The sequence below is a fragment of the Protomyctophum parallelum genome, assembly GCF_964188405.1.
Source record: "Protomyctophum parallelum genome assembly, chromosome: 6".
In the NCBI taxonomy this organism is placed as follows: domain Eukaryota; kingdom Metazoa; phylum Chordata; class Actinopteri; order Myctophiformes; family Myctophidae; genus Protomyctophum; species Protomyctophum parallelum.
In genome coordinates, this window is record NC_139701.1 from 30968222 (window position 1) to 30981269 (window position 13048).

The 13048-nt window shown below is 42.5% G+C and overlaps 1 protein-coding gene across 3 annotated transcripts in view; it reads left to right on the plus strand.

Moving 5' to 3' along the window:
* Positions 1–9543, plus strand: part of myo1f (myosin IF) — a 32525-nt gene extending 22982 nt beyond the window's left edge. For all 3 annotated transcript variants that reach the window (XM_083767255.1, XM_083767256.1, XM_083767257.1), the window contains exons 20-28: positions 321–435; positions 538–707; positions 3947–4092; positions 5727–5873; positions 6316–6464; positions 7542–7610; positions 8046–8259; positions 8379–8551; positions 9071–9543. In XM_083767255.1, the coding sequence (XP_083623381.1) occupies positions 321–435; positions 538–707; positions 3947–4092; positions 5727–5873; positions 6316–6464; positions 7542–7610; positions 8046–8259; positions 8379–8551; positions 9071–9147 (1260 nt within the window). In that variant the 3' untranslated portion in view covers positions 9148–9543. The remainder of the gene's footprint in view (positions 1–320; positions 436–537; positions 708–3946; positions 4093–5726; positions 5874–6315; positions 6465–7541; positions 7611–8045; positions 8260–8378; positions 8552–9070) is intronic.
* The last annotated feature ends 3505 nt before the right edge of the window (positions 9544–13048 follow it).

The following is a 13048-nucleotide window of genomic DNA, read 5'->3' on the forward strand; positions in this document are numbered from 1 at the left end:
TCACCCTGGCTTGTGGAGCAGGTTGTGGAGCATGTTGAGAGAGACACCATAAGCTTTGAGTACATAGAAAGAAAGAAAGTGAGCTGACCAAGAGCCACATACTGTACACTGTATCCTGATACACAGCCTTTAGGTCTGCATCCTTCCGGTTACAACATTTATATTTTATACAGCCTAACAATATGTGTACATAAACTATATACGTAACGTAATGTTAGTTTTATATAGGATAAATAATACATTTTAGCCTGTTCCAAAGACACATTAGAAACAGAGAAGAGATACAGTATTCTTTTTTAATTGCCTCTATGTTTCTGTAGCTTTTCCTATTGGAGGAGATGAGAGAGAGGAAGTTTGACACCTTTGCCAGACTCATCCAGAAGGCCTGGAGAAAATACATAGCTAGAAAGAAGTATGAACAGATGAGAGAGGAAGGTGAGTTGTGTTGTGTGTAGGCTATACAGTTTAGAGTCAGATCTATATTTTTCTCTTCTCTTTCTCTGAAACTCTTGTCATGTCTCTCCTTGCCATCCTCAGCCTCAGACATCCTGTACAACTCCAAAGAGCGTAGGAGGAACAGCATCAACAGGAACTTTGTGGGCGACTACCTTGGCCTGGAGCAGAGACCTGAGCTAAGACAGTTCCTAGCTAAGAGGGAGCGGGTGGATTTCGCAGACTCTGTCAACAAGTTTGACCGCAGGTTCAAGGTGTGTGTGTGTGTGTGTGTGTGTGCGTGCGCCTGGAGGGGGAGTTCCTCTTCGAATTTCTCTTTGAATGAAAGAATGCAGATCTAAGTCACGCAGATCTAAGTCACATACTTGGCTTTATAAGAGTATTTGTTTGTGATACTGTGAGAGTTAGTGATAAATCCTACAATGTCAGATATCAATACAGACGGATCCATTTGTTCCGGCCGACGGGCCGACCGGTCCGCACCGTCGGCCGGTCGTTTTATAGGTCGGGCGGCCGGAATATATATATATATATATTATTTTTTTGTACCGGCCCATGGGCCGGCCGGTGCGATAGGTCGGCCGGTCCGTGGATAGGTCGGCCGGTCCGTGGATAGTTTGGCCGGCCGGTCTTTTTTTTTTTTTTTTTTTTTTTCGGGGGACCCCCAAATGGTAACTCTGTCATTTCTCTACCGTTTTGGACGGGGGTGGGCTCGTTGGAATCGTGTCGGAGGGATCAAGATTGTGTTTCTTGAGTAGGGGCCTATTGGCCTAACTACGGCAGTCTTCAGTGAGTCTGGGAAGACGCCTGATTGTAGAGAGCTGTTATACATTTTTAGGATATCTCCAATCACACTGTCTAAGACCTCTTTGAGAAAGGTGGTGGGAATTGTATCCAATGAACAGGAGGAAGATGTCATCTGTGATATGGTTTTGCGGAGTTCGTCTTCATCAATTGCGCAAAACGATAATAGGCTCCCCCTGGAGAGATCTACCCTGGGACCATTAGCTGCTGTTTGAAGGTTTGTGCTAGCAGCAGCACCATTCATAATATCAGCTCTAATGTTAAAATTAGATGTGTTTTTTGTCAAAAAAGCATGCAAACTCATTACACTTAGCTTTAGAGGCCGGGAATGACTAGCCTGGGTAAACCCACTCCCCCTGCTGGACAACATTTCATTCTGCCAGGAGGGGTGAGTCTGGCTAAATGGTAATACAAAGTCCTTAAGATTGTATCAGCTTTGGTATGAGCCAATCCGCGACCGAGCTCAGGGCTCTGTGATTGAAAGCGCACGTTGGCCAATCAGGAACGATTTGAGCAGTTGATGACGTGTGAACTCCTCGACTCATTCACAACAACAAACATGGGAATGAGGAAGTAGGAACGGAACGCGTTTAGATGACGCCTCTTGTTTTGATATACGCTGATTGGCTGAAGGGGTTGTCCGTCAACGCTACTCTCCCGCCCCACGGCTAAACAGCCACACAGGCGATTATGCCAGACTCACCCCTCCTGGCAGAATGAAATGTTGTCCAGCAGGGGGAGTGGGTTTACCCAGGCTAGGGAATGACTGCTTGTAGGACTGGTTTAAAAGTCGTTCAATGGTAGAGAATAGGACTCTGGCATTTTTCTTGTTCTCGTTAATAATGCCAGAGAAATATGCCTGCCTTGCTAGACGCAAGGCTTTGTTATAGGCGACTGTTGAGTTTTTAAGAATCTCTAGGTGGGTGGGGAGTTTATTTTTTCTCCAAGCTCGCTCAGCTCTACGACATTCTTGCTTCAGTGAGCGTGTATGCTCATTTAACCAGGGCGTCACTCTGGTGTTATGTTTCTTTTTTGTTTTCAAAGGAGCCACTATATCAAGAGCTGACTCTAGTTTAAGATTAAAAATTTGAACCATATCATTTACTGGGGGAGTATCGGGCAGGGGGGTGGGCCCAGATGACGAGAGAACTCGTCGGCTGCAGAAGAGCTAAAAAAACGCTTTGTTATGGTATATTCAGTGATGTTTTTCTCTAGATCAGAGACAGTCATATTAAAACACAGCAAATAGTGGTCTGATAGCTCAGGGCTTTCAATAGTCCTTTCCACAGTGATGTTCAGCCCTCTAGAAATCACCAGGTCCAGAGTGTGCCCATGTTTGAGTAGGCCCAACAACATGCTGAGTAAAGTCGAAAGAATGTAATAGTTGTAGGAAGTCCATAGCCACGCTGTCTGAGGCATTGTCCACATGCAAATTGCCATCACCTATAATCAGAGTTTTATCATAGTTCGTGGAACAAATAGATAAGAGCTCAGAAAATGTGGTTAAGAACAGGGCTTTACTTGATTTAGGAGGACGATAAATACTAATTAATGGCACAGAGGATTGACTCTCCAGTGTAGTGGCCTGGTACTCAAAAGATAAAAAATTGCCAAGGGCCAAAGGCTTGATTTTTAAACTGTTCGAGAAAATATTGGCCAGTCCACCTCCTTTCTTAGCCTCACGCACTTGGTGAATGAAGCTGTAGTTTGGGGGACATGCTGCTGGTAACAGAATAGCTCCGTCGGAACCAAGCCATGTCTCTGTTAGAAAATGTATATCAAGCTTTTCTTTTATAATGATATCGTTTACTCAGGAGAGCTTGTTAGTTATTGATCTTATATTAAACAGGGCAAGGTTTAGCTGGACTGGTGGTGACTGATTAACTGTGGTGGGGGCCATTGGGATGGATAATAAGTTTGAGCACCTGTAAGGTGCAGGTGCATTAGTCAAATGTATCTTTAAAACTCCTTCAGTGCCACCTAGTCGTCACCAGTTTAGGCTCTGAGTGCCAGACCTCCCATTATAAAAAAAAGAGGGCGTTTTAAAAAAAAATGTAAAAAAAGAAAAATTGTAAAAGAAAAAGAAAAAAAAAAGATTTAAGGTGTTCACAGTCGGTTAATGAACACTATGAAACACTCAAACGTAAACGCACACAAAAACGAACAACGAAAAACGTGACAAACTCTGCCGGTTACAAACTGCTGCTGGTCGCTGCATGTGCCACGTTCCTCAGGGAGCTTCCTGACGAGTGACAGTGACAAATGACAGAGTTACCATTTGGGGTCCCCCGAAAAAAAAGAAAAAAAAAGACCAGCCGGCCGACCTATCCACGGACCGGCCGACCTATCCACGGACCAGGCCGACCTATTTACGGACCGGCCGACCTATCCACGGACCGGCCAACATATCAAACGACCGGCCGACCCACCCACGGACCGGCCGACGGTGTGGACCGGCCGGCCCGTTGGCCGGAACAAATGGATTCTGCCCTTGCTGGAGGGAATCAAACTGTCGTGCTTTTAATAGTATACCGGTAATCTTTAAAAGGAATGAAAAAGTTTAGTTAGTTTTATTGCGTCACACAGCGGTATCAGTTGTCTTTGTGGACGCAACACACTCACCATCCTCATTCTCCATACCTTTCCACTCTTCTCTTCAACCCCCGTTCTTCTCTTTTTGCCCATCCAGACCATTAAGAGGGACCTGATCTTGACACCAAAGTGCATCTATCTGATTGGCAGAGAGAAGGTGAAGAAGGGGCCAGAGAAAGGACAGATAAGGGAGGTGCTAAAACGAAAGCTGGAGTTCGAAAGCATCAGTGGTGTGTCTCTCAGGTAAGGACAACAGATGAGATGACCTAATATTGTGCTTGATAATGTGGGTTAAAGAAACAAGAAATGATCGATCTAGTGTGACATTGGAACATGCTTTTCTCATCTCCCTCTTTTCACACACCCTATTTACTTAAAAAGAAAAACTCCAGAGACGCTCAGGACAAGATTATTTTTGCTTCATTGCTTTATTTATATATATATATATATATATATATATATATATATATATATAACTTAAAATAGTATGTTTATATAGAGTAAGTACAGAATAAATAAATAAATAATCTCTCAATCACCTGGTAATGACTGTGACACAGTCCTCTGGCTGAAAGGTCAGAAGGTCAGTCCTTGCAACCACAATGTTTCCAGCCAGACAGGTCTAGTCTATAATGCCACTTAAGCACTATATACTTTGTTGTACAACAACATTTTGGAAAATTTTGAATTTTTTTGGAAAATTTGAAAGATTTAGAAAGCTTTTGCCTATAATGCCATGTTGAAAGTGGTTATCACTTAACATACCTACACCCGCACAGTATCATTGGTATGAAGTGTAACTGAATATCGCTGTTTTAGTATCCTCACTTAAACCCATTAACCTGAGTTTGATTCTACAAATGTTATGTTATGGTTATGGCAAAACTTAACTTAAATAATAATCACTATTATGGATCCATAAAACATTTATTCAGCTCTTTTGAATGCATTCATTGCATATACTATTCGGTGATATATTTTCTGCCTATTTGGGCCGAAACCGAATAGGCCGAAAATGCATTTTTAGACATTTTCTGCCGAATATTTTCTGCGGCCGAATATTCGGTGCATCACTAATATATATATATATATATATATATATATATAGTTTTGGGGGATTTTATTACTAAAGTAAAAGAAAAAAGTAAAAAACGAATTAGTGTGTCAGGGAGAAACGTTCTATCTAAATATTTCATTTTCGTCGTGTGACAAATTAATCATGATGTGATGTGCTGAGAACTTGTAGACCAGCTATTTTCTCCCCCTGCAGTGGTGTCTGCTAGATAATGTAACCTGTGGTTCAAGGCAACTAGCTCAAGCCAAAAGAGTATGTGCCTATAGATCCTGGGTATAGTGTTGGCATCCTGATGATAAGAGTTCTGGAGGTTGTTCTGATGAGAAGAGGTGAGGGTCTTAACGGGTCTTGAGTCTTAAAGATATACTAAGGTCAGTGTTGATGAAGAGTCGAGTCCTGGACGTGAGATCGTTGGATATTCTTGTATGTCTGTGGTTTTTAGCTCATGACTAAATAATAACTATGCTAAATCCATTGGAACTCAGGTAAATTTATTTTAGACATACAAGTTTTCCACCTGACAGTGACAATATAATAGATCAGTACATTTTTAGATATCACTAATTGACTTCCACTGTCCACATATACCGTTCCGGTCTAAAGGGCAGCTGACAGCTTTCTGTTCCCAACTTTGAATTGGCAGACTCTCGCATTTGAACATTTTGGAAGAGAAGGTTTGGCTTGAGATACTGAGAAAGGCATTCCAAAGTGTCAACATGTAACATGTTTAATGAAAATGAGTTGAAAGAGTTGGAATTGAGGCATGCAGGGTATAAATTAAACCTCCTCTCCCTTTCTGTAGCACGAGACAGGATGATTTCTTCATCGTGCATGAGGCAGATTACGACAGTCTGCTTGAGTCCAACTTCAAGACAGAGTTTCTCAGCCTGTTATGTAAACGCTATGAGGAAAGGACCAGCAGGAAACTCTCACTCTCGTTCAACGACAGGTAGGAGAACACACACACACACACACACACACACACACACACACACACACACACACACACACACACACACACACACACACACACACACACACACACACACACACACACACACACACACACAGTTTTCCCACTCTGTACATAGTGTTTTATTTTTTTCCTGAAATGATATAGATTTTTTAGTTTTTGTTTGTTATGATATTGAATCTTGTTGTTACCTAAACGGAAACAAGATCACAATAACTTTTTTTGGTGCTTTCCCTTTTGGAATAAGTGTTTGACTGTACTCTGTTGCTGTTTTTACATTTTGTCTAATAAACTATTCAATCGATCAAAAATGTATGTTTGCATATAGGCAAATACACATCAGAAAAACGAAATCTTAGGCAGTATTTTGTGTACTCACACTCACTACATCTTCTGCACCACCTTGTGCCTCCCCTAGGCTGGAGTTCAGAGTTAAGAAAGAGGGCTGGGGTGGAGGAGGCTCCAGGCTGGTGCTTTTCCAGAGGGGCCAGGGGGACCTGGTACAGATCAAACCTGGAGGGAAAACGCTCACTGTCACAGTGGGTGACGGCATGCCCAAGACCTCCAGTAAGTTCTAACAGATGTTGAACAGGTCAAATCAAAGTTACACTGCTCTCATTTCCTTGGCTCAGCAGTATCCACAGTGTGTCTACACACTGCATGTGAACAGGCTTTCAGTCGTGACTCACTGCAACAGCTGACATGCAGCATATGGGGAAACAGTAGTAGAACCTCCACAACAGTGATTCTCAACCTGTGGGTCGGGAACCCCGTGGGGGTTCCCCAAATGATTTTGGGGCGTGCCCAGACGATTAGCTTAATGTGCAACATTGTTTTCTCAACTCAACAGTAAACAAGTCAACATAATACTGTATAGTATACAGTATAAGTGTATACAGTATTTTCTTTTCTAAAGTGAAATCACTTTAACCTTTAAAGACATTTTTAATACCTCTTGAATGAAAGATTTGACAAATAGTCAAATATTAGAGGCAAGAATTGTGAGTCAGAAACATGAGCATAATACATAAACATGAGCATAATACAAGCGGCCGAAATGAGTTTTCTTCGACGGGTGGTTGGCATCTCCCTTAGAAATAGGGTGAGAAGTTCAGTCACACGAGAGAGACTCGGAGTAGATTCGCTGCTTCTTCACCTGGAAAGGAGCCAGCTTAGGTAGTTCGGGAATCTGGTTAGGATGCCCCTCGGGCGTCTCCCTAGGGAGGTCCTCGAGGCACGTCCCACTGGCAGACCAAAGTGGGTCCTGGGGACAACCAGAGCAGGGGCCTTTGGTTAGTTAATATAGGATCAAAATCTGTTCAACCACTTATCCCAATTTTATATACTTTATATTTGAAATCTAAAGGAACACGTTGTGTTGTGAGCTGGTAGTTGTATTTTTGAAACAAATTTGAAAAGTCTTGAAAGATTGTGATGACTTTGGAGCTTTGAAAATATTTACCGGTACACAAAGCTTCTCTTATGGGGGTTCCTGCTAAATATTTTCAGAAGGTCTGCAGCCATATACTTGACATGAACTTTTTTGAAAAACACTGTTCTACAGTGGCTGATTCTTTGTTTCATGCATTGCTGTAGTGTATACTGTATGTATATATAATAATAAGTTAATTATAATTTCCTCAGAGCCAACCAGGAAGACTCAGTCTCATGGAAGAGGGATGAATCAGCCAGCCAGCTGCCAGCCAGGCAAAGGTATTATTCTACTGAACAGCTTTCTACATTGTTAATTCCAGAGTTCTATCTCCTCTTATAGGCTAGAGTTATCCATACATTATTTATCCCTTACCAGCTGCCTTTGGTTTTAATTAAATTTACATTAACTAACTAGACCTCCCAAAATTAGACTAGTCTGAAGCAATCAATGTCATCACAAACAACAACCAAAAAAATCATGTACAGAGTGGGAAAACTGTATTATGTATGTGTGTGACTGTGTGTGTGTGTGTGTGTGTGTGTGTGTGTGTGTGTGTGTGTGTGTGTGTGTGTGTGTGTGTGTGTGTGTGTGTGTGTGTGTGTGTGTGTGTGTACTGTGTGCGTGCGTGCGCGTGCATGCGTGTGCGTCTGTAAACAAAATAACTCTCGAAACTGTCTCTGCTCCCTCCATAAAATGCACTCGCTCTCTCTCAGGACACCAGAATGGAGCAGCACAGTTTTCCAGACAAACCAGAGGCAAAGCCCCTCCGGCCCCATCAGACGCCACATACTCTATTCCCAGTAAACATGGCCGTCCACCCAGCACAGCCCTGCCCAAACTGGGTTCTCAGAAGAGCCGGAGAGCCCAGGCTCATCAGCAGCGAGGGAACTTGGATTTCCTCAATGTGCCTGATCAGGGCATGTCAGGGTATGGCTGATAACTTCCAGTTAACTAGAAGGAAAGAAATTAAGAGGGGAGATGGATAATGATTTTGAGGTCCATCCTTTCTATTTTCTTCTCACTCTCTTCTTTTTCCTTCGGTCCAGGAAGCGGAGGCAAAGTAACGTTGGCCAGCGGCCGCCCCCAGCTCCGTCTAGCCGTCCTAAAGTCCAGCAGCAGCCCCAGGGGCCCCGTTGCCGGGCGCTCTATCAGTATGTTGGTCAAGACACAGATGAGATCAGCTTTGAAGCCAATGACACCATTGACCTGACAAATGAAGGTATGTGGGAGTGAACTTGAACTCTGGAAGGGCATTAAATAAAATTATATTATTACATACTTTGACACTTTTATATCGTATATAGAGTAGTATCACTGCTGTCGGGCAGAAACCTCTTATATCCATATTTCAACTTTTTATGTTTTTCGTAAATTAATAATAAATGAATGCCCTACTTTGTCATACTTCAGTGTCAGTGTAAAGAATACGCTAAAAGGCAAACAAAGATTTCCGCTACTGACAGACACATCTCTGAATATCTATTGAACTAGTCCTAACTGAAACACTCGTCCTAAAACACACTCCCCCCCCCCCCCCCCCCAGTCGCAGACCGCTCACCCCAGCGGTTTTTGTTTTCTTCTATTCGTTTTACTGAGGTTAATGTTAGGAATACGTTTAGGGTTTGGCTTAGTTTTACTGAGGTTACATTTAGGAATACCTAGTGGCGACTGTTCCGAGGTCACTGTGCATTATTTTATTCCTCTTAATGACCTTTCTCCCTGCTCTTCTTCACTGTAGATCCATCTGGTTGGTGGAGAGGCAGGATTCGAGGCAAGGAGGGTTTATTCCCTGGAAACTATGTAGAGAAGATTTGACAGTGATATGTTCTGGTCTACTCTAGGCGGGAGATAATTATTTTTGTGTGGTGAAAATATGTGCATAGAATAGATCAACCCACTGACCAGGATCAGCTATGAACTGTCAGTATGGATTAATGTCTGTTGCAGGGCATAATGTTAATAGAGGCTGTGTATTGAATGTTTGTATATAGTCCTCTTTCTTCCATGCAGCATGACTGCCTGTAACCACTTTGGTAACCATTGGTAACCACTTTCAAATTATAATGCCCAATTTCCGTGCCATGGTAGAATAGGTAAAACATTGGAAAAGCATGAAATTACTGTTCCGCTGTGACCAAATTATTATGTTAAAATAATGAATATTGTATACCGGTATATCAATACAGCGATTATTGTTTTGCACATGGAGGATAAATATAGCCTGGGTAAACCCACTCTCCCTGCTGGACAACTTTTCATTCTGCCAGGAGGGGTGAGTCTGGCATAATCGCCTGTGTGGCTGTTTAGCCGTGGGGCGGGAGAGTAGCGTTGACGGACAACCCATTCAGCCAATCAGCGTATATCAAAACAAGAGGCGTCATCTAAACGCGTTCCGTTCCTACTTCCTCATTCCCATGTTTGTTGTTGTGAATGAGTCGAGGAGTTCACACGTCATCAACTGCTCAAATCGTTCCTGATTGGCCAACGTGCGCTGTCAATCACAGAGCCCTGAGCTCGGTCGCGGATTGGCTCGTACCAAAGCTGATACAATCTTAAGGACTTTGTGTTACCATTTAGCCAGACTCACCCCTCCTGGCAGAATGAAATGTTGTCCAGCAGGGAGAGTGGGTTTACCCAGGCTAGGATAAATAGGCATTAAAGGTATTCTGTGAAAGGCCTCTATAGCGGACAGAGCAATACATCACAAAAGTAGGTGGATCTGCAGCCCCAGTCTGTTTAGTTGCTGACACAAATAGGTATGAACAAAGTGACGGAGACACTGTCTCATGATATTTAATAAAAGGCGATCTGGTACAATGTGATACTTGTGATACTCTGTTGTTATATTAGAGATTCCGGTTTTCTGTGACCCAGCAACAAGCTATTTGACCCACCTTCAAACACCTTCTTTATTAGCTCACAGAAGTCTAGACCTGTTATTGTCACCTGAAATTAATATATGTTTTCATTTGCATTAGGCTACCTAATAGTCTGGTGACCATTCAGTAAATGTAAATGTAAAGGTACAGTATTACAATACAAAATGAATTCACCTATTACCGGAATTAAACTGTTTCACTTGTCATCATAGCAAAACAAAAAGTGTTTTCAAATGTAAGAAAGCGAGAAAGAGATTAAAACATATTTTTGGAATACGATTTAGTTCTTTCTTTTTTTTTCAAACATTCATAATTCACCATGGGAGACATAGTTATTGTTCATTCATATATCATCTCAAAGACTCTCAAATAATTAATAAAATAATCTAGTGGTGAAATAATGATTTCCGTAATTAATTTCTTTAATCTTGTAAAACCATCAATGAAAAATATTTAAAAAAAATTATATGAATGAGTGGAGAAATACATATTTTTTTACAGTCTTCAAGTAATTCAATCTTCAATGAGTTAATTTTGAACTGTAACGGATTCACAATGTGATTTCATACAGGGCAAGATGATTTGACAATTCTTTTCTACTCTTTTTAATAAAGAGAGGACCTGTTTTATCAAAGAGTGAAAAACTACAGGTGGTAATTATAAACTTCCAGTATGTTGGTCAAGAGTTGTATACAGAGTTGTATACAGGCAAGGGGAGAGAGAGTTACTATATCTACACATGGAAAATTACCCCTTCATTCACCAAATACTCAAAATACCTATCAGCAATGTGCATAATAGAATACCAAAGCGTTCTTTCTCACCTGCACTGAACTGACCATAGTCTCTTGGATGGTGCACCTCAGCTGCTCACCTGGACTACCTTATTCATTTAAAATCACACCCGTGTGAAGTAAGTGGTGCAACTCTGTGTGGGCGTCCCCGGGGTGTCCCCGGAACTTCCAGACCCACAGGTGCCGGTCCGGTTCCGGCGAGCCGTTCCACGTCCGACACGGTCGAGAAATGACAGAATGACAGAGTCCCCGGGGAACATCCAGACCCCCAGGAACGCGCCTCAAACGGTTGAGAAATGACAGTTACCATGTGTAGCCTACGGTTACAGTACTGTACTGTACTGTACTGTACTGTACTGTACTGTACTGTACTGTACTGTACTGTACTGTACGTGTGTGTGTGTGTGTGTGTGTGTGTGTGTGTGTGTGTGTGTGTGTGTGTGTGTGTGTGTGTGTGTGTGTGTGTGTGTGTGTGTGTGTGTGTGTGTGTGTGTGTGTGTGTGTGTGTGTGTGTGTGTGTGTGTGCGTGCGCGCGCACAAGGTTCAATCAGCATTATGTTGATGTGAGAACAAGCTTGATTGGTGAATCACTTTCAAACATATTTGAAAGTGATTCCTATTGTTAAAGGGATAGTAAATTCTACTATCCCTTTAACAATACCTACATGCCGAAGTGGCCTAATGGAATTCAGACTTATATAGGCTACACTACACGTCACATCCACCTGTCATGTGCTCAGTCTGGAATGAGCAATGAGGTCATGTTCTCTCATGACACAGTCTGTCTTCCCCTGGGAGTAGGCTAATTAACACAACTTCATGCAGAGAGCAGCATTGTCTGTCTTTCTGTCTTGGCATCCATCTGACTGCATGTCTTGCGCTTCTGCAGCAGGCCTATGGTGTCTGAGTAATTGTTGACAGTTTCACTATATGCAGTGCTAGAAAACAAAACGGGTTCTGCAGGAGACAAAGACATAACTGTCAACTATTTAGCCTACAAGAGTTTGTTCATTGGAGAGCTGGTCCCCTCAGCCCATTTCTTGTCAATATTGACACTATTTTTTCATGGGCTCACATGGCCTGTAGGCTAATATAGGGCTGTGTATAAGCTGTGTATAAGTCATTATATTATAGCTATTATTTAATTGGGATATTTATTTAAAAATGATTTTCTGCTCTTCAATAGCCGATATAACACAACTCCAAAATGAATAGTTACAACTTACAAAGACATAGCGGCTAATGTATGGACTTGAAAAATCTAGACATGGGCTTCCAGTTTCAACGAGGCTAGTGAAATTTACACGGGGTTCCAGAACACATGAATAATAGCGCAGAATGAGAAACACGTGGGCTCATACTCCATATCCTACGATTGGTTACCACTGCTATCAGTCAGAGGCTGAGCAGAGAGGCAATCATTGGCAATGCCTCCCTGATGTGATGCCTCCAGCTGTAGACTGGAGGTTCCAGCCGAGTCCATGCGGCATGCGGCACCGAAAAAGAGGCACGGAAGGATTAATTAATTAATGTACGGTATTATACAGTATAGGCGTGGTCGATACCGCTTTCGAAACGCGTGGGACCGGAGAAGCCGGAGCAGAAGCCTATAGGCTTGCAGAGGACTGAGGGACTCAGGCAAGGCAAGGGAAGGAAGTCGCCTGATACTGCAATTTGAAAGGGGGAAGTAATTCAAATAAAATCAATCATATAACTGTAGGCCTATACGTTAAATAGTCATATGGGGCATGGTTACTCTGCAGGCTACTATAGCGCGTACGTCCATATACATGATCCATGCACTGTCAGTGGTGGTAAATCAACCTCCGCCCTGATTGAATGCCTGTTGACAGGAATGTAGTAGGCCTATATTCGTCTATCAGTCTGATATTCATCAGCCTACTTGTCACAACGGGGCGTGATGTCACAGCAGCTGCATGCACGTTGGACTCGCGCAGCAGGATCGGGGACATTTCTGCGCTCCTCCCCTCCATAAAATCCACCTGTTGTGAGTGTGTCTCCTGAACAGCGCAGTAATGTAGG